The sequence below is a fragment of the Bos indicus genome, chromosome 5, assembly GCF_029378745.1.
Source record: "Bos indicus isolate NIAB-ARS_2022 breed Sahiwal x Tharparkar chromosome 5, NIAB-ARS_B.indTharparkar_mat_pri_1.0, whole genome shotgun sequence".
In the NCBI taxonomy this organism is placed as follows: domain Eukaryota; kingdom Metazoa; phylum Chordata; class Mammalia; order Artiodactyla; family Bovidae; genus Bos; species Bos indicus.
Window position 1 is genome coordinate 108,266,396 of NC_091764.1, and position 20,594 is coordinate 108,286,989.

Sequence of the window (20,594 nt, forward strand, 5' to 3'; positions counted from 1 at the left end):
CGCTGGACGCTGGACCGCTAAGCCGAGACCCGCGAGGCGAGCTCCCACCCGGCCGCGACTCCACTTACGCGCCTCAGCAGCGCAGAGCGGACAGAGGTCTGTCCAGACTGAACGCGCAGAAATTCCCTGGGGCACGGCCACTTGGAGAACCCTGGGAAGAAGGTCTGGGCGAGACCGCGAGGGAGGAAGGGCCCTAGACACGGCCGCGCAGAGGACTCTGGGAAGAAGCTTGGGCGAGACCACACCAGCGGAGGCGGTCCGAAAGCGCGGAAGGGCACTAGGCGCGATACTCAGAGGACCCTGAGGTCAAGGCGAGACCACGTGGGCGGAGGGCCTGAACGCGCCGAAAGGCGATAGGCACGGCCGCGCAGAGGATCCTGGGAAGAAGGTCTGGCAGAAACCGGTACAGTGGGGGTGACCTCAACACGCATAAGGGAGCTTCAACGGCCGCGCAGAGGACCCTGGGAAGAAGGTTTCGGAGACACCGCAACGGACGAGGAGGCCTGAAGGGCACGCAGAGGACCATGGGGAGAAGGTCTGGGCGACAACGCCCCGGGGCGGGGCGGCCCGAACCCGATCCTACTTAGGATGGCTGAGCAGAGGACTGTGGGAATGGAGTAGGTCCAACTGAACTCGCGCCGGACCACTGTGGGGCATAGGAAGAGGAGCCGCAAGTCAAGTCAGCAGATGGGAGCAGAGCCATCTGTTGAGAGCCATCAAGCAAGGTGGCAGTGCTACCCGGACCTCCGTGCCGGTCGCTCGGCTCCCGAATGCCCTGCGCCGCCGTGTCCTCTGCTGCCCCCTGGCGCCTTGCGAGCTCGCGGCACCGCCCTCTGCGCCCCAAGCCCAGCAAGGACTGCGCGGTTGCTTGGCGCCCCCGGTTCATCCAGGCTGCTGTGGTCATCAGAGCCCGGCAGGGACTGCAGGGGGACGGGCTCTCCGGAACACGCCCCCTGCCGCTGGGTCCCCAGGCCAATGGACTGGTTTCAAATTGGGAAAGGAGTACCTGAAGGCTGTATACTATCACCCTGCTTATTTAGCTTATATACAGAGTACATCATGTGAAATGCCAGGCTGGATGAATCACAAGCTGGAATCAAGATTTCTGGGAGAAACATCAACAACCTCAGATATGCAGGTGATATCACCCTTATGGCAGAATGACTTCCTTGGTGGCTCAGACGGTAAAAGTGTCTGCCTACAACGCTGGAGACCTGGGTTCGATCCCCGAGTCGGGAAGATCCCCTGGAGAAGGAAATTGCAACCCACTCCAGTACTCGTGCCTGGAAAATCCCATGGACGGAGAAGCCTAGTAGGCTGTTATCCATGGGGTCGCAAGGAGTCAGACACGACTGAGCGACTTCACTTGCTTCCTTATGGCAGAAAGCAAAGAGGAACTGAAGGGCCTCTTCGTGAAAGTGAAAGAGGAGAGTGAAAAAGCTGGCTTAAAACTCAACATTCAGAAAACGAAGATAATGGCATCCCATCCCATCACTTCATAGCAAACAGATGGGCAAACAATGGAAACAGTAACAGGTTTTATTTTCTTGGGCTCCAAAAGTCACTGCAGATGGTGACTGCACCCATGAAATTAAAGACACTTGCTCCTTGGAAGCTACGACCAACCTTGACAGCATATTCCAAAGCGGATACATTACTTTGCAGACAAAGGTCCATCTAGTCAAAGCTATAGTTTTTCCAGTAGTCATGTATGGATGTGAGGGTTGGACCATAAAGAAGGCTGAGCACAAAAGAATTGATACTTTTGAACTGTGGTGTTGGAGAAGACTCTTGAGAGCCCCTTGGACAGCAAGGAGATCATACCAGTCCATCCTAAAGGAAATCAGTCCTGAATACTCTTTAGAAGGAATGATGCTGAAGCTGAAGCTCCAGTACTTTGGCCACCTGATGCAAAGAACTGACCCTTTAGAAAAGATCCTGATTCTGGGATCTTTTCTGGAATTGATGCTTTCAAACTGTGGTGCTGGAGAAGACTCTTGAGAGTCCCTTAGACTGAAAGGAGATCAATCCAGTCAATCCCAAAGGAAATCAGTCCTGAATATTTACTGGAAGGACTGATGCTGAAGCTCCAATACTTTGGCAACCTGATGTGAAGAGTCTACTCATTGGAAAAAACCCTGATGCTGGAAAAGGTTGAAGGCAAAAAGAGAAGGAGAGGGCAGAAGATGAGACGGTTAGATAGCATCACTGACTCAATAGACATACATTTGAATAAACTCCGGGAGATAGTGAAGGACAGGGGAGCCTGGCATGCTGCAGTCCGTGGGGTCACAAACAGTTGGACACGACCTCAATAACACATAAAACCCATACAATAACAACAATAACACATAAAAAATAGGCAGATTAATATCTGACCTCAGAATGAAGAAAAGCCTTCTAACTGTAAAAGCTGATAAATTAATCATAAAGTAAAAGATGAATAAATGTAGCTACCTATATTTAACTTTAGCTTCTGAAGAATAAACAAGAAAAAGGGGGAAATATTATTGACATGTATGATGAAGTGAATTCATATATTAAAAGTTTTAACAACTCAAGAAATTAGACAAATAAGTTGAGTGGCTATTTCGCAAAAGGAGAAAGATAATAAGTAGGAAAAAATGTTTAATAAAACAAAAAAGCATACATATTGAAATAAGTGCATAATTTCAACCATTTCTTTTTTACATTAGGAAATTAAAATGTTTTATAAAAATTTACATTAATACATTCTTAACTGAAAAACACAAATGATAAAAATTCATCTAGCATTTTACATTACCACTTGTATGAAAAACCAGAACTATTCTGAGAGTTGACCACTGTTATCTAATGATATATATAGTCTTTCTGACCTTGTATTTATGATCATACATTGAAATATTTTGTCTGATAATATGCAGCACAGATGATACTTTAATACTGCTGGTAAGAATATAAACTGATGCAGGCTTGCAGAAAAGCAATCTTGCAATACATATCAAAAACACCCTCTTATCCAGGAATTCAGCCTCTAGAACATGAGCCACTAAAGAAAATGTCAGGGATGTACACAAAGATTTCTTTATAAGAATATTCTATATAACATTATTTATACCTGAAAAATTACTGGACACAAAATGTTAACATTATGAAATCTGTTAAATAGGACACCCATTAAAAATCAGGTTTTAAAAAATACCTATTGACATGGAAAAAAAATGTTCAAGATCACTTTCTGTGGAAAAAGCAGGGCCTAAAACTATACACATATAACTGCTTGCCCACTCATTAGGATGGCTACTATGTAAAAAAAAAAAAAAAAAAAAAAAAACCAAATGTTGAAAAGGATGTACAAAAATGGGAATACTGTGCACTACTGATAGGAATATAAAATGGTGCAAATACAATGGTAGGCCTTCAAAAAGTTATATAGAATTACCATATGACTTGACAATTCCACTTCTAGTTATATACCTAGAAGAACTGAAAGCGGAGTCTTCAAGAGGTATTTGCACATCCATGTCCATAGCAGCATTAGTCAAAAGACGGAAGCATCTCCTGTGTCTGTGTCATTGACAGATGATGGATAGACAAAGCGTGATGTGTATACACAATGGACTATGTTTCACAGCCTTAAAAAGGAAGCAAATTCTGACAAACGCTGGACAATATGGATGAACCTTGAGGCCATTATGAAGCCCATCAAAAGAGAGAGACACAGTATGATTGCACTTAGAGGACCGGAAGTAGTCAGAATCATAAAGACAGAAGTGGTTGCCAAGGTCTGGAGGGAGGGGGAAATGGATAGTTGCTGTTCAATGAATATTGACTTTCAATTTTGCAAGAGAAGAAGAGCTGGAGTTTAACTGTACAACCATGTGAGTGTCCATAACACTTCTGAGATGTACACTTGAAAATATTATGATGGTAAATATTATGTGTATCTTATTGCGGTTTCAAATTTTTTAATTAAAATATTTTTTAAAAAGCTGGCCTACAGTGAGGCATAGACTTGGATTACTGTGATATTGAATGGTTTGCCTTGGAAACGAACAGAGATCATTCTGTCGTTTTTGAGATTGCATCCAAGTACTGCATTTCGGACTCTTTTGTTGACCATGATGGCTACTCCATTTCTTCTAAGGGATTCCTGCCCACAGTAGTAGATATAATGGTCATCTGAGTTAAATTCACCCATTCCAGTCCATTTTAGTTCACTGATTCCTAGAATGTTGACGTTTACTCTTGCCATCTCCTGTTTGACCACTTCCAATTTGCCTTGATTCATGGACCTGACATTCCAGGTTCCTATGCAATATTGCTCTTTACAGCATCAGACCTTGCTTCTATCACCAGTCACATCCACAACTGGGCATTGTTTTTGCTTTGGCTCCATCCCTTCATTCTTTCTGGAGTTATTTCTCCCCTGATCTCCAGTAGCATATTGGGCCCCTACTGACCTGGGGAGTTCCTCTTTCAGTATCCTATCATTTTGCCTTTTCATACTGTTCATGGGGTTCTCAAGGCAAGAATACTGAAGTGGTTTGCCATTCCCTTCTCCAGTGGACCACATTCTGTCAGACCTCTCCACCATGACCCGCCCATTTTGGGTGGCCCCACGGGCATGGCTTAGTTTCATTGAGTTAGACAAGGCTGTGGTCCTAGTGTGATTAGACTGACTAGTTTTCTGTGATTATGGTTTCAGTGTGCCTGCCCTCTGATGCCCTCTTGCAACACCTACCATCTTACTTGGGTTTCTCTTACCTTGGACGTGGGGTATCTCTTCACGGCTGCTCCAGCAAAGCACAGCTGCTGCTCCTTACCTTGGACGAGGGGTATCTCCACACCACTGCCCCTCCTGACCTTGAACGTGGAATAGCTCCTCTAGGCCCTCCTGCGCCCGTGCAGCCACCGCTCCTTGGACGTGCGGTTGCTCGTCTCGAACTGGAATGCAAAAGTAGGAAGTCAAGAAACACCTGGAGTGATAGGCAAATTTGGCCTTGGAATACGGAATGAAGCAGGGCAAAGATAGAGTTTTGCCAAGAAAATGCACTGGTCATAGCAAACATCCTCTTCCAACAACACAAGAGAAGACTCTACACATGGACATCACCAGATGGTCAACACTGAAATCAGATTGATTATATTCTTTGCAGCCAAAGATGGAGAAGCTCTATACAGTCAACAAAAACAAGACCGGGAGCTGACTGTGGCTCAGTCATGAACTCCTTATTGCCAAATTCAGACTTAAATTGAAGAAAGTAGGGAAAACCACTAGACCATTCAGGTATGACCTAAATCAAATCCCTTATGACTATACAGTGGAAGTGAGAAATAGATTTAAGGGACTAGATCTGATAGAGTGCCTGATGAACTATGGACAGAGTTTTGTGACACTGTACAGGAAACAGGGATCAAGACCATTCCCATGGAAAAGAAATGCAAAAAAGCAAAATGGCTGTCTGAGGAGGGCTTACAAATAGCTGTGAAAAGAAGAGAAGCAAAAAGCAAAGGAGAAAAGAAAGATATAAGCATCTGAATGCAGAGTTCCAAAGAACAGCAAGAAGAGATAAGAAAGCCTTCCTCAGCGACCAATGCAAAGAAATAGAGGAAAACAACAGAATGGGAAAGACTAGAGATCTCTTCAAGAAAATTAGAGATACCAAAGGAACATTTCATGCAAAGATGGGCTCAATAAAGGACAGAAATGGTATGGACCTAACAGAAGCAGTAGATATTAAGAAGAGGTGGCAGGAATACACAGAAGAACTCTACAAAAAAGATCTTCATGACCAAGACAATCACGATGGTGTGATCACTCACCTAGAGCCAGACATCCTGGAATGTGAAGTCAAGTGGGCCTTAGAAAGCATCACTATGAACAAAGCTAGTGGAGGTGATGGAATTCCAGTTGAGCTATTTCAAATCCTGAAAGATGATGCTGTGAAAGTGCTGCACTCAATAGGCCAGCAAATTTGGAAAACTCAGCAATGACCACAGGACTGGAAAGGTCAGTTTTCATTCCAATCCCAAAGAAAGGCAATGCCAAAGAATGCTCATATTGCACTCATCTCACACGCTAGTAAAGTAATGTTCAAAATTCTCCAAGCCAGGCTTCAGCAATACGTGAACCATGAGCTTCCAGATGGTCAAGCTGGTTTTAGAAAAGGCAGAGGAACCAGAGATCAAACTGCCAACATCCACTGGATCATCGAAAAAGCAAGAGAGTTCCAGAAAAACATCTATTTCTGCTTTATTGACTATGACAAAGCCTTTGACTGTGTGGATCACAATAAACTGTGGAAAATTCTGAAAGAGATGGGAATACTAGACCACCTGACCTGCCTCTTGGGAAACCTGTATGCAGGTCAGGAAGCAACAGTTAGAACTGGACATGGAACAACAGACTGGTTCCAAATAGGAAAAGGAGTACGTCAAGGCTGTATATTGTCACCCTGTTTATTTAACTTCTAGGCAGAGTAAATCATGAGAAACACTGGGCTGGAAGAAGCACAAGCTGTAATCAAGATTGCCGGGAGAAATATCAATAACCTCAGGCATGCAGATGACACCACCCTTATGGCAGAAAGTGAAGAGGAACTCAAAAGCCTCTTGATGAAAGTGAAAGAGGAGAGTGAAAAAGTTGGCTTAAAGCTCAACATTCAGAAAACGAAGATCATGGCATCCGGTCCCATCACTTCATGGGAAATAGATGGGGAAACAGTGGAAACAGTGTCAGACTTTATTTTTTGGGGCTCAAAAATGACTGCAGATGGTGACTGCAGCCATGAAATTAAAAGACGCTTGCTCCTTGGAAGAAAAGTTATGACCAACCTAGATAGCATATTGAAAAGCAGAGACATTACTTTGCCAACAAGGGTCTGTCTAGTCAAGGCTATGGTTTTTCCAGTGGTCACGTATGGATGTGAGAGTTGGACTGTGAAGAAAGCTGAGAGCCAAAGAATTGATGCTTTTGAACTGTGGTGTTGGAGAAGACTCTTGAGAGTCCCTTGGACTGCAAGGAGATCCAACCAGTCCATTCTAAAGAAGATCAGCCCTGGGTGTTCTTTGGAAGGAATGATGCTAAAGCTGAAACTCCAGTACTTTGGCCACCTCATGCGAAGAGTTGACTCATTGGAAAAGACTCTGATGCTGGGAGGGATTGGGGGCAGGAGGAGAAGGGGATGACAGAGGATGAGATGGCTGGATGGCATCACTGACTCGATGGACATGAGTCTGAGTGAACTCCGGGAGATGGTGATGGACAGGGAGGCCTGGCGTGCTGCGATTCATGGGGGTCGCAAAAGAGTCGGACACGACTGAGTGACTGAACTGAACAGTGAGGCAAATCAGAGAGCTTCCATATGAGCTGATGTAATACCTTGTTATTAACTATGAAGACAGTAAAGGATCACAAGGAATATCTTTGAGATAAAAGGTATTAAAACAAATGAAAAAAGAACCCAAGAGAGAAGGAAAACAAATTTTTTTCCAAAAAAAATCAATAAATAACATTCTAGGATAAGACAAGACAGTATGCTCTAAAAAAAGAAAAGAAAAAATATATTAGATAAAGAAGGCATTTAGAAACTTAAAATATAATATCCAACATAAAAATGTCACTAATAAGTTTGGAAGATAAAGTTAAAAAAAACAACTCCCAGAAAGTTGGTTGAGATGGATAATAAAAGAGAAACTATGAAAATTAAAGCATTAGTCAAGCAAGTCCAACGTCTGAATATGTGTTTCAGAAAGAGAGTAAGAAAACACCTGGAAGAAATGAACAAAAAAACAAAAAGCCTCTTACGACCTGAAAGACACAGGTCTTCAAACTGAAAGTTCCCATCCCAGAATTCAGTGGGATGAGTTAACAAGGAGCTACACTGAGAAATTTTAGATCATAAGAGGTAGAGGAAACAAGAATCTTAAGTGAAAATATGCAGAATGAAAACCAAAACGTGATATACAAAGTCTCGGGTTACATCAAAAGAACCAGGAATCAGACTGGCTTTGGCTTCCTGTGCAGCAAATAGTAGAAGCTAAAACACACTGAAGCAATGTCCTCAGGAGTCTCGGGGAAAATGACTTCAAACCCGGAATTCAATACCCAAATTATCAATAAAGTGAGAGAAAAAGCAAAGACATTTTTAGACACACGTATGCTCCAAAAAAAAAAGGCTGCCTGCCTTTTCTCAGGAGGTTAGAGAATAATGTCTTCTCTTCAAAACAGAGAAACTACGAAAGAGGAAGGCGCAGGTTTCAGGAAACATGGTCCAACACAGGAGGAAAAAAAGAGGCATGAACTTCCTTAGATGGCAAGAAGTGAGAATCTCGGGGAGGCAGCTTTGCGGCAGGCAGCAGACCACAGGTCTGAAGTGGAGAAGAGGGGAAGAGCTCCAGGTGAAGGGTCCATAGGGGGAAGTGATGCTGAGAGATTATCTGACTGTTTTGGATGTGTGAGAAATTGTATGGAGAAGAATTAATGAGTCCTTACCAATTAAAAAAAAAAAAGAGTGATAAGAGCCAACTGGAAAATGTTGAGGAGGCGCTAGAGTGGATCTGGCAACTGTCATGGTCAAGGTTGAAGCAGGAAAGCAACATCAATGAATGCTAAATCTCAGGGAAGATTTTGAGGAGGAGCAGGATATTTGCATGATCCTAAACTGTCTCCCCACAGACATAAACTGCAAAGGAAGATTGGAAAATAAGCAAAACCAAACAAACAGTAATGGCACAGCGGAGAAACTGGGCAAACACAGGCCCTGACTAGGTGATCAGATTAGCGTCGTCAGTGAGGACAGCAGGGCACTGTCTCCAGGTGTGACACCCCAAGGAGGACACAGCTTCACCTACTCAGCATCCAATGGTGAATGCTAGCCTCAGTCGGAGCACAAAGAAACCCCGGACAAATGCAGAAGAAGGGACATCCAGTTAAGGGGAAAGCTGTGTGTTAGGGGACAGGGGTGGAGACACTGCTTTCTTCAAACGGCAGTGTCACAAAAGATAAATATGTAAATATCCTGGCTTCCCTGCTGGCACAGCGGTAAAGAATCCGCCTGCCAATGCAGGAGATGCAGGTTCGATCCCTGGATGGGGAAGATCCTCTGGCGGGGGAAATGGCAACCCATTCCAGTATTCTTGCCTGGGAAATCCCATGGACAGAGGAGCCTGGCGGGCTACAGTCCATGGGGTCGCAGAGTTAGACACGACCGAGGGACTAACAACAACATGAAAATGTCCCAGGATCAGGAAGGCTAAAGAGATCTGACAATGAAATGACCCTTGACTGGATCCTGTGCTGGAGGGAAAACTGCCATAAAGAATGTTTTTCACTTAATTGATTACATTGGGATATGGATGATAGATTAAATTCTTAAATCAACATAAGCTTATGAATCTGTTAGGCTGACAACTGTGGTCACCTTAAAGGAGAAAAATCCTTTTCCTTAGGAAATATACACTGAAGTGTTTAGGGGTAAGAGAGCTTTGATAGAGGAAACTCACCCTTTAATTACAGATAGATGGATATATGATGGATGGCTAGCTGGAGAGAATACAGATAATGCAGATGAGGTGAGGGTACACAGGTATTCCTTGTGCTGTTCTATTTTTGCAACTTTGTGTTGTTTAAAACTATTTCAAGTAAAAGTTTTAAAATACTGTAAATACAATATGATACTAGTTTTGTGTCATATGTATTATGTATTACTTATCTTTTTAAGAGGAAAAAGAAACATCAAACTTTTCTGGGGGATGGGACTGTATCAGTTCAGTTCAGTTCACTCAGTCATGTCCTACTCTTTGTGACCCCATAGACTGCAGCATGCCAGGCTTCCCTGTCCATCACCAACTCCTGGAGCTCGCTCAAACTCATATCCTTCAAGTTGGTGATGCCATGCAACCATCTCATCCTCTGTTGTCCCATTCTCTTCTTGCCTTCAATCTTTCCCAGCATTGGGGTCTTTTCCAATGAGTCGGTTCCTCGCATCAGGTGGCCAAAGTACTGGAGTTTCAGCTTCAGCATCAGTCCCTCCAATGAACACCCAGGACTGATTTCCTTTAGGATGGACTGGTTTGATCTCCTTGCAGTCCAAGGGACTCTCAAGGGTCTTCTCCAACATCATAGTTCAGAAGCATTAATTCTTTGGTGCTCGGTTTTCTTTATGGTCCAACTCTCACACCCATACATGACTACTGGAAAAACCATAGATTTGACTAGACATACCTTTGTTGGTAATGTCTCTGCTTTTAATATGCTGTCTAGGTTGGTCATAGCTTTTCTTCCAAGGAGAAAGTGTCTTTTAATTTCATGGGACTATATAGGTGACATTATTTTTCTTTAAATTTACACATTTTTGTATCCTCCCATAATAAGTGGGTATTATTTTTATAATAATAAAAAATACAGTTTTATGGCAGTGGAGGCATTCACGCTTTCAGTGTCACCTCCACACCTGGAGCCTGATGCTTCTGCAAGTCTTCTCACAATGACTGAGTCAGCAATATTAAAGCACCTGATGTTTATCGAGCAACTTCCTTCTAAGATGCTCCAGGATTTTATAATTACACTTTATCCTGAGCCTGATTCTTCATGGTAGAGACAGGCCACATTGAATCATACCTCAAAACAAGAGCATTATTTTATCAACTTGGAACACACTCTGGCAAGTTGTGCAAATTCTCTGCTTCCCAGTACTGCTGCTGGTTTTTGTGAACCTGCCTGCAAGCACACATTAAACCAGCCATAATGAAAACTGAGTTTCCTTACCTGGGTTGTCAATCTGGTGTAAATGATGGAATCTTCACACTTTTCGAGCCAGAAAGAGGGGAGTTGAAGAAGGGTGGGTAGCAATCTAAAATACTTTCAGAGCCTGCTGGTCCTTCATGTCTTTACTCCCTTGGTATCCTGGGGTGAGAGAGCTGGCAGGTCTCCTGAGACCCTTGACTCCTTCCCCAAACCCTGGAGCCTTCCCCCATTGCTTGACCCTCATGAAGCTCTGGCAGAAGTGAACTTAGTCCTTGGAATAAGACAAGGGAAATTTTAACCAATGACTGGCTAACTGCTGTATGCTGCAAAGCAGGGGCTGACACACTAGAAGATACAATATACAGGTGTGAGTCTCAGCCCAGGCGGTACACATAACAAGCCCTGGTTTCCTATGCATTCTACTACCTATTTCTTAACAAGGAAGTAAGAGGCTTTGAGAACACAAGAGCAGCTGTCAAGGGGAAATCTCCATATTGTGTTCTTTCAGTAATTATCATTTCATACCCAAACAGGTGTTCTGAGATGGAGCCAGCTGGTATCAGAACTGTTTCAATGCAAAACATCTTTTCCCAACTAAGCTACTTCCTGGGAACGGGTAGCTTTGCTGGGTCTGAGGCAGAGGCAGGCAAGGAAGTGTGGAGAAGCACTGGCTTTCTCCTGTTGCTGCAGGGTCAGTCGGGGTTTAGAGTGAAATTGCGTCTTTTATAAGTGATAAATCTTCAGAATGGTGGAATCCTTGCCAGGCTGTGACGTGGTGGAGGGAAATGTGGGTCAGCACACAAGCTGCCGAGAATGAGAGAGAGAAGGCCGGTGCTGCCATAACCCTGATTTTTAAAATTTATTTGTGGTTACGCTGGGTCTTTGCTGCTGCGCCCGGGCTTTCTCCAGTTAGAGCAGGGGCCACTCTCTAGCTGTGGTGCACGGGCTTCTTGCTGCGGCGACTTCTCTTGTTGTGGAGCATGGGCTCCAGGGCACATGAGCATCAGGAGTTATGGTGCTCAGGCTTAGTTGCTCAGCGGCATGTGGGATCTTCCCAAATCAGGGATGGAACCTGTGTCCCCCAGCATTGGCAGGTGGATTCTTAACCACTGAGCCACTGGGAAGCCCCAATCTTGATTTTTTATTTCCAGAGTCTTCTTTTTCAATCAGTCTTGTTGAGTTTAAAATGTCTGGTTCTATAAAAACTTCCTGTATTTTCAGAGGCTTTCCTCAACTTCAGTAGCATCAACTCTGAATTTCTGAGACTCTATTTTAGAGAAACCTTGACTGTTCTTTTGCAGTCTCCATGACCTTAATGCTTATGGCACCTCTCAGAAGCTAGATGAGAGGCAGAAACTGTTGAAATCAGTGATGACTAAGTATTTAAAAATAAAACAACAGTACTTTCATGGTGCTGACTTTGCACCAGGCCCCGTTCTAGGCCATTTACAGACAGGTGTTAATCCTTACAACTTTACAACCTTTATAATAACCTCACGAGGTAACTAGTGAGATGCCACATTCACTGAATCTCAGATGCTGTCGAGTTCAAGACTTATCACTAGGTTATTAACCCTGAAGAAAAGAAAAAATCTAATCAACAGTAAACAGCATTCACTAATCTGAAATTTACACCCCACTGCTGTTCCCTTATCTTTCTGCATACACAAAAAATGTTAATTTTCAATACCGATCTATGCCACAGTCTTTTCAAAGACATTTTTTTAAAAGACAGTCAAGCTCAGTACACACGGAGTCCTACAACTGCACACAGCTCATTCCAAGTATGCCCAACACGGGCAGACAACTATGCCACTGCTGCCATCTGGCTGACAATGACTGTGATAAGCATCCTGATTTAGAAATGTTGAAATAACTGCATCTGAGCATCAAAGAAAGCATCCCCACTTTGTAGACACAGAGACTGGCACAGCCAGATTTACTGATTTGCCCCAAAACTTCCCAGATAGCAAGTGGCTTACCCAGACTTTCAACGGGGGTGGTCTGGCCTCAGAGCTGAGAAACATTCAACTCTCTGCATCTTCAGTGATCTCTCCGTTTCTGCTGGTGGAGACCTCATTCACAGGTCAGTAAATCTATCCTTGGGCAACTGGAACTGGAAAACAGAGCTTCTCTATCAGAGTTCTGCACTGCCTGATCCGTCCTTTGGGACCACACAGAACAAGCTGAATGTCTCTTTCACATGACGGTGGTTTCGTTTTCCCAAATAAAAAGTGAACCGATTATACTGCATTCATTCAACAGATATTTATTGATCACTTAGTAGGTACAAAATACAGTGCAGGAAACTATTCGTTTTATTGCTCTTCACTTATCTGCAGTTTGCAGATACTGCAGTTTTGTTTTTATAATTGAAGAACTATGGCAACCTTGCATCGAGCAAGTCTATTAATACCATTTGTCCAACAGCATTTGCTGTTACATTTCGTGTCTCTGTGTCACTTTGGTAACTCTCACAATACTTCAAGAATGTTCACTGTCAATGTATCTGTGATGGTGATCTGTGAGCAGTGGTCTTTGACGTTACTGTTGTAGTTGTTTTGGGACAGCATGGACTGCACCCGTGTAAGACAGTGAACTTAACGCATAAACATTATACATGTTCTGACTGCTCCACTGACCCACCCTCCCACATCTCATTCCCTCTCCCTGAGCCTCCCTAGGGATCCCCGAGACACAATTAAGAACCCTACAATGGCCTCTAACTGTTCAAGTGAGAGGAAGAGTCACACTCTTTTTTAAACCAAAAGCTAGAAATGAACTAAGCTTAGTGAGGAAGGTACGTTGAAAGCTGAGATAGAAAAGCTAGACTTCTTGCACCAAAGAGATAGCCAGGTTGTGAGTGCAAAGGGAAAGTTCTTGAAGGAAATTAAAAGTGCTACTCCAGTGAACACAAGAATGATAAGAAAGTAAAACAACCTTATTGTTGATATGGAGAAAGTCTGAGGGGTCTGGATAAAAGAAACCAGCACATCTTTGACAATATGGTTTACTGAATATTTTAATCCACTGTTGAGACCTACTACTCAGGAAAAAAGAAAAAGATTCCTTTTAAAATATTACTGCTGATTGACAATGCACCTGGTCACCCAAGAGCTCTGATGGAAGATGGGCAATGAGATTACTAGTGTTTACATCCATGCTGGTACAACATCCATTCTGCAGCCGATGGATCAAGGTGTAAATGATTCTTATTTTAAAAATTTATTTATTTAAATTTATTTGGCTGTATAGGTCTCAGTTGTGGTACTCTGGACCTCTGATCTCTGATCTCTGTTGTGGCATGTGAGATCTAGTTCCCCAACCAGGGATTGAACCCTAGGCCCCCTGTCTTGGGAGCATGGACCAGCTGGTGGCTAAGACCCAATAGTTATTCCTCTGATGGATGTGGGCAAAATAAACGAAAAACCTTCTGGAAAGGGTTCACCATTCTAGATGCCATCAAGAACATTTGTGATTCACGGGAAAAGGTCAAAATATCAACATGAACAAGAATTTGAAAGAGCTGATTCCAGCCCTCATGGATGACTTTGAGGGGTTCAAGACTAGTGGAGGAAGTCACTGCAGACCTGGTGGCAATAGCAGGAGAACTAGAAGTGGAACCTGAAGATAGGACTGAATTGTCGCAGTCTCACAATAAAACTTTAAGGAATGAAGAGTTGCTTCTTGTGGATGAACAAAAACAGTGATTTATTGAGATGGAATCTACTCCTGGTAAAGAGGCTGTGAAGTCTGTTGAAATGATAACAAAGGATTTAGAAAATGACATAAATTTGGTTGACAAAGCAACAGCAAGATTTGAGGGAACTGGCTCCAATTTTGAAAGAAATCTTACTGTAGGTAAAATGCAAACCAACAGCATTGCTGCTACATAGAAATTGTTCACAAATGGAAGAGTCAATCAATGTGGCAAATATCACTTTTGTCTTATTTTAAGAACTTGCCACAGCCACCTAGCCTTCAGCAACCACCATCTTAATCAGTTAGTAGCCACCGACATAGAGGCAAGACATTTCACCAGCAAAAAGTTTACAATCTGCTGAAGGCTTAGATGATGGTTAGCATTTTTTAGCAATAAAGTACTTGTATTTTTTGTGTTTTTTAAAAAATTTTAAATTCTATATTGGGGTATAGTAGATCAACAATGTTGAGAAAGTTTCAGGTGAACATCAAAGGGACTCAGACATAAATATACATGTCATTCTCCCCCATGGGGTTCTTAAGGCAAGAATACTGAAGTGGTTTGCCATTCCCTTCTCCAGTGGACCACATTTTGTCAGAACTCTCCACCATGCAGAGTACATCATGAGAAATGCAGGGCTGGAGGAAGCACAAGCTGGAATCAAGATTGCCGGGAGAAATATCAATAACCTCAGATATGCAGATGACACCACACTTATGGCAGAAAGCGAAGAAGAACTAAAGAGCCTCTTGATGAAAGTGAAAGAGAAGAGTGAAAAAGATGGCTTAAAACTCAACATTCAGAAAACTAAGATAATGGCATCTGGTCCCATCACTTCATGGCAAATAGATGGGGAAACAGGGAAACAGTGACAGACTTTATTTTTGCAGGCTCCAAAATCACTGCAGACGGTGATTGCAGCCATGAAATTAAAAGATGCTTACTCCCTGGAAGAAAAGCAATGTCCAACCTAGACAGCATATTAAAAAGTAGAGACATTACTTTACCAACAAAGGTCCATCTAGTCAAAGCTATGGTTTTTCCAGTAGTCAGGTATGGATGTGAGAGTTGGACTATAAAGAAAGCTGAGCGCTGAAGAATTGATGCTTTTGAACTGTGGTGTTGGAGAAGACTCTTGAGAGTCCCTTGGACTGCAAGAAGATCAAACCAGTCCATTCCGAAGGAGATCAGTCCTGAATATTCATTGGAAGGACTGATGTTGAAGCTGAAACTCCAATACTTTGGCCACCTGATGTGAAGAACTGACTCACTGGAAAAGACCCTGATGCTGGGAAAGATTGAAGGTGCAAGGAGAAGGGGATGACGGAGGATGAGATGGTTGAATGGCATCACTGACCCAATGGACATGCGTTTGAATAAACTCCGGGAGTTGGTGATGGACAGGGAGGCCTGGCATGCTGCAGTCCATGGGGTTACAGAGTCGGACATGACTGAACTGAACTGAACTGATTCTCCCCCAAACTCCCCTCCCATCTAGGCTGCCAATAGCATTGACCTGAGTTCCCTGTGCTGTACAGTAGGTTCTTGTTGTTTATCCAATTTAAATATAGCAGTGTGTACAAGTCGATCCCAAACTCCATAACTATCCTTTCTCCCATCCTTCCTGCCGGAAACCATAAGTTTGTTCTCTGTGAGTCTGTTTCTGTTTCGTAAATAAGTTCATCTGTATTATTTCTTTTTAGATTCCACATGTAAGGGATATCATACACTGTATCTCTTTCTCTGTCTTACTTCACTCAGTATGACAATCTCTAGATCCACCCATGTTGCTGCAAATGGCATTACTTTGTTCTTTCTAATAGCTGAGTAATAATCCATTGTATATATGCACCACATATTTACCCACTCCTCTGTCCAATCCAACCATATTATATACAACATCATTTTCTTAAGATGGACTTTAGGTTGCTTCCATGTCTTGACTATTGTAAACAGTGCTATGATGAACACTGGGGTGCATGTATCCTTTTGAACCATTTTTTTCTGGATTTATGTCCAGGAGTAGGGTTGCAGGGTCATATGGTAGTTCTATTTTTAGTTTTTTCAGGAGAACAGTTCCACATTTTTCTCCACAGTGGCTGTACCATTTTACATTCCCACCAACAGTATAGGAGAGTTCCCTGCTCTCTTCTCCAGGATTTATTTTCTGTGAATTTCTTTTATTTTTTTTTTAAACTATTTATTTGGCTGCACTGGGTCTTAGTAGCAGCTCTCATAATCTCTGACCTTCTTTATGGCATGTGGGATCTAGTTACCCGACCAGGGATTGAACCCAGGTGCCCTACATTGGGAGTTCTGGGTTTTAGCCACTGGACCATCCCTATTGTTTATGGATTTCTTGTTGATGGACATTTTGACTGGTGTGAGGTGATACCTCATTGTAGTTTTGATTTGCATTTCTCTAATAACTAGAGATGCTGAACATCTTTTCATGTGCCTCTTGACCATCTGTATGTCTTCTTTGGAGAAATACCTATTTAGGTCTTCTGGCCATTTTTTAATTAGTTGTTAGTTTTGATGATATTAAGCCTCATGAACTGTTTGTAAATTTTGGAGCCATCCCTTGTTGGTCACAGCATTTGCAAGTATTTTCTCCTGAATGTGGGATGTTTTTCATTTTGTTTATTCTTTCTTTTGTTGGAAGAGGGTGTTTGCTATGACCAGTGTTGTCTTGGCAAAAATCTGTTAGCCTTTGACCTGCTTCATTTTATACTTCAAAGCCAAATTTGCCTGTTACTCCAGGTAGCTCTTAACTTCCTAATTTTGCATTCTAGTCCCCTATAATGAAGAGGACATCTTTTTTTGGGTGTTATTTCTAGAAGGTCTTGTAGTTCTTCATAGAACGGTTCAACTTCAGCTTCTTCAGCATTACTGGTCAGGGCATAGACTTGGATTACCATAATACTAAACGGTTTGCCTTGGAAACGAACAGAGATCATTCTGTCATTTTTGAGACTGCATCCAAGTACTGCATTTTGGACTCTTCTGTTGACTATGATGGCTACTCCATTTCTTGTAAGGGATTCTTGGCAACAGTAGTAGCTATAATGGTCATCTGAGTTAAATTCACCCATTCCAGACCATTTTAGTTCGCTGATTCCTAAAATGTCGACATTCACACTTGCCATCTCCTGTTTGACCATTTCCAATTTGCCTTGATTCATGGACCTAACATTCCAGGTTCCTATGCAATATTGCTCTTTGCGGGATCACCAGATGGTCAATACTGAATTCAGACTGATTATATTATTTGCAGCCAAAGATGGAGACGCTCTATGCAGTCAACAAAAACAAGACCAGGAGCTGACTGTGGCTCAGATCATGAGCTCCCTATTGCCAAATTCAGATTTAAATTGAAGAAAGTAGGGAAAACCACTAGACCATTCAGGTATGACATAAATCAAATCCCTTATGATTATATAGTGGAAGTGACAAATAGATTCAAGGGATTAGATCTGATAGACAGAGTGACTGAAGAACTATGGATGGAGTTTTGTGACATTGTACAGGAGGCAGTGATCAAGACCATCCCCAAGAAAAAGAAATGCAAAAAGGCAAAATGGTTGACTGAGGAGGCCTTACAAATATCTGAGAAAAGAAGAGAAGCCAAAGGTAAAGGAGAAAAGGAAAGATATACCCATTTGAATGCAGAGTTCCAAAGAATAGCAAGGAGAGATAAGAAAGCCTTCCTCAGTGATCAATGCAAAGAAATAGAGGAAAACAATAGAATGAGAAAGACTAGAGATCTCTTCAAGAAAATTAGAGATACCAAGGGAACATTTCATGAAAAGATGAGCACAATAAATGACAGAAATGGTATGGACCTAACAGAAGCATAAGATATTAAGAAGAGGTGGCAAGAATATACAGAAGAACTATACAAAAAAGATCTTCATGACCCAGATAACCATGATGGTGTGATCACTCACCTATGGCTAGATATCCTGGAATGAAAAGTCAAGTGGGCCTTAGGAAGCATCACCACGAACAAAGCTAGTGGAGGTGATGGAATTCCAGTTGAGCTATTTCAAATCTTAAAAGATGATGCTGTGAAAGTGCTGCACTCAATAGGCCAGCAAATTTGGAAAACTCAGCAGTGGCCACAGGACTGGAAAAGGTCAGTTTTCATTCCAATCCCAAAGAAAGGCAATGCCAAAGAATGTTCAAACTACCGCACAATTGCACCCATCTCACACACTAACAAAGTAATGTTCAAAAATCTCCAAGCCAGGCTTCAACAGTACGTGAACCGTGAACTTCCAGATGGTCAAGCTGTATTTAGAAAAGGCAGAGGAACCAGAGATCAAATTGCCAACATCTGCTGGATCATCAAAAAAGCAAGAGAGTTCCAGAAAAACATCTACTTCTGCTTCATTGACTATGCCGAAGCCTTTGACTGTGTGGATCAGAACAAACTGTGGAAAATTCTCAAAAAGATGGGAATACTGGACCACCTGACCTGCTTCCTGAGAAATGTGTATGCAGGTCAAGAAGCAAAAGTTAGAACTGGACATGGAAGAACAGACTGGTTCCATACTGGGAAAGGAGTACATCAAGGCTGCGTATTGTCACCCTGCTTATTTAACTTACATGCAGAGTACATCATGCAAAATGCCAGGCTGGATGAAGCACAAGTTGGAATCAAGATTGCCAGGAGAAATATCAATAACCTCAGATATTCTACCACCCTTATGGCAGAAAGTGAAGAACTAAAGAGCCTCTTGATGAAAGTACAAGAGGAGAGTGGAAAAGTTGGCTTAAAACTCAACATTCAGAAAACTAAGATCATGGCATCTGGTCCCATCACTTCATGGCAAAAAGATGGGGAAACAATGGAAACAGTGGCAGACTTTATTTTTTGGGGCTCCAAAATCACTGCAGATGGTGACTGCAGCCATGAAATTAAAAGATGCTTGGAAGAAAAGCTATGACTAACCTAGACAGCATATTAAAAAGCTGAGACATTACTTTACCAACAAAGGTCCATCTAGTCAAAGCTATGGTTTTTCCAGTAGTCAGGTATGGATGTGAGAGTTGGACTATAAAGAAAGCTGAGCGCTGAAGAATTGATGCTTTTGAACTGTGGTGTTGGAGAAGACTCTTGAGAGTCCCTGGGACTGCAAGGAGATCCAACCAGTCCATCTTGAAGGAAGTCAGTTGTGAATATTCATTGGAAGGACTGATGCTGAAGCTCCAGTACTTTGGCCACCTGATGTGAAGAATCGACTCATTTGAAAAGACCCTGATGCTCGAAAAGGTTGAAGGCAGGAGGAGAAGGGGACAACAGAGGATGAGATGGTTGGATGGTATCACCAATGCGATGGACAGGAGTTTGAGTAGGCCCCAGGAGTTGGTGATGGACAGGGAAGCCTGGTGTGCTGCAGTCCATGGGGTCGCAAAGAGTCGGAGATGACTGAGAGACTGAACTGATTCTTTCCTTTGCTGTGCAAAAGCTTTTGAGTTTAAGTAGGTCCCATTTGTTTTTGTTTTTATTTCCATTATTCTGGGAGATGGACTGAAAAAGATATTGCTGCAATTCATGTCAAAGAGTGATCTGCCTGTTTTCCTCTGGGAGTTTCATAGTGTCCAGTTTCACATTTAGGTGTTTAAACCATTTTGAGCTTACTTTTGTGTATGGTGTTAAAGAATAATCTAATTTTATTTTTTCACGTGTAGCTGTCCTGTTTTCCCAGCACCACTTGTTGAAGAGACTGTCTTTCCACCATTGTGTCGTCTTGCCTCCTTTGTCACGGACTGACTGACCACAGGTTTGTGGGTTTCTTTCTGGGCTTTCTGTCCTGTTCTAATCCAATGTTATATCAATTTTGTGTCCTTGGGGAAATAACTCACTTGGTCATAAAGGTTTTTATTTTGCTAGACTTGTTTTGCTACAGTTTTCTAGAGACCTCTGTAGTATATACATGGGAGATACTGGTCTGAAGTTTTCTTATATTTGTCTAGTTTTGACATCAGGTTAAAGTTTGTCTCATAACATTAGCTGGGAAGTGTTCCACCTCTTGCATAGTTGGTTTTTTTTTTTTTTTGATGTCGTCTGCCATAGCAGACTGGGGCCAGGACATGACGTGGTTGGCTGGTGGCTGGCCTATTATGGACTTCACATTTAATGCAGGCTGCAGT

General features: G+C 42.5%; 2 protein-coding genes across 9 annotated transcripts in view; both read right to left on the reverse strand.

Moving 5' to 3' along the window:
* RAD52 (RAD52 homolog, DNA repair protein) overlaps nt 1-213 on the reverse strand; it is a 25,773-nt gene extending 25,560 nt beyond the window's left edge. For 2 of the 7 annotated variants that reach the window (XM_019961730.2, XM_070788690.1), the window contains exon 1: nt 69-210. The gene's annotated coding sequence lies outside the window, so the exon portion shown is untranslated. The other 5 variants (XM_070788693.1, XM_070788694.1, XM_019961727.2 and 2 more) reach the window with 5 other exon arrangements.
* LOC139182972 (sterile alpha motif domain-containing protein 1-like) overlaps nt 123-20,594 on the reverse strand; it is a 50,187-nt gene continuing 29,715 nt past the window's right edge. Inside the window, exon 3 of one of the 2 annotated variants that reach the window (XM_070788696.1) lies at nt 123-4,929. In XM_070788696.1, the coding sequence (XP_070644797.1) occupies nt 4,770-4,929 (160 nt within the window). In that variant the 3' untranslated portion in view covers nt 123-4,769. The other variant, XM_070788697.1, reaches the window with a different exon arrangement.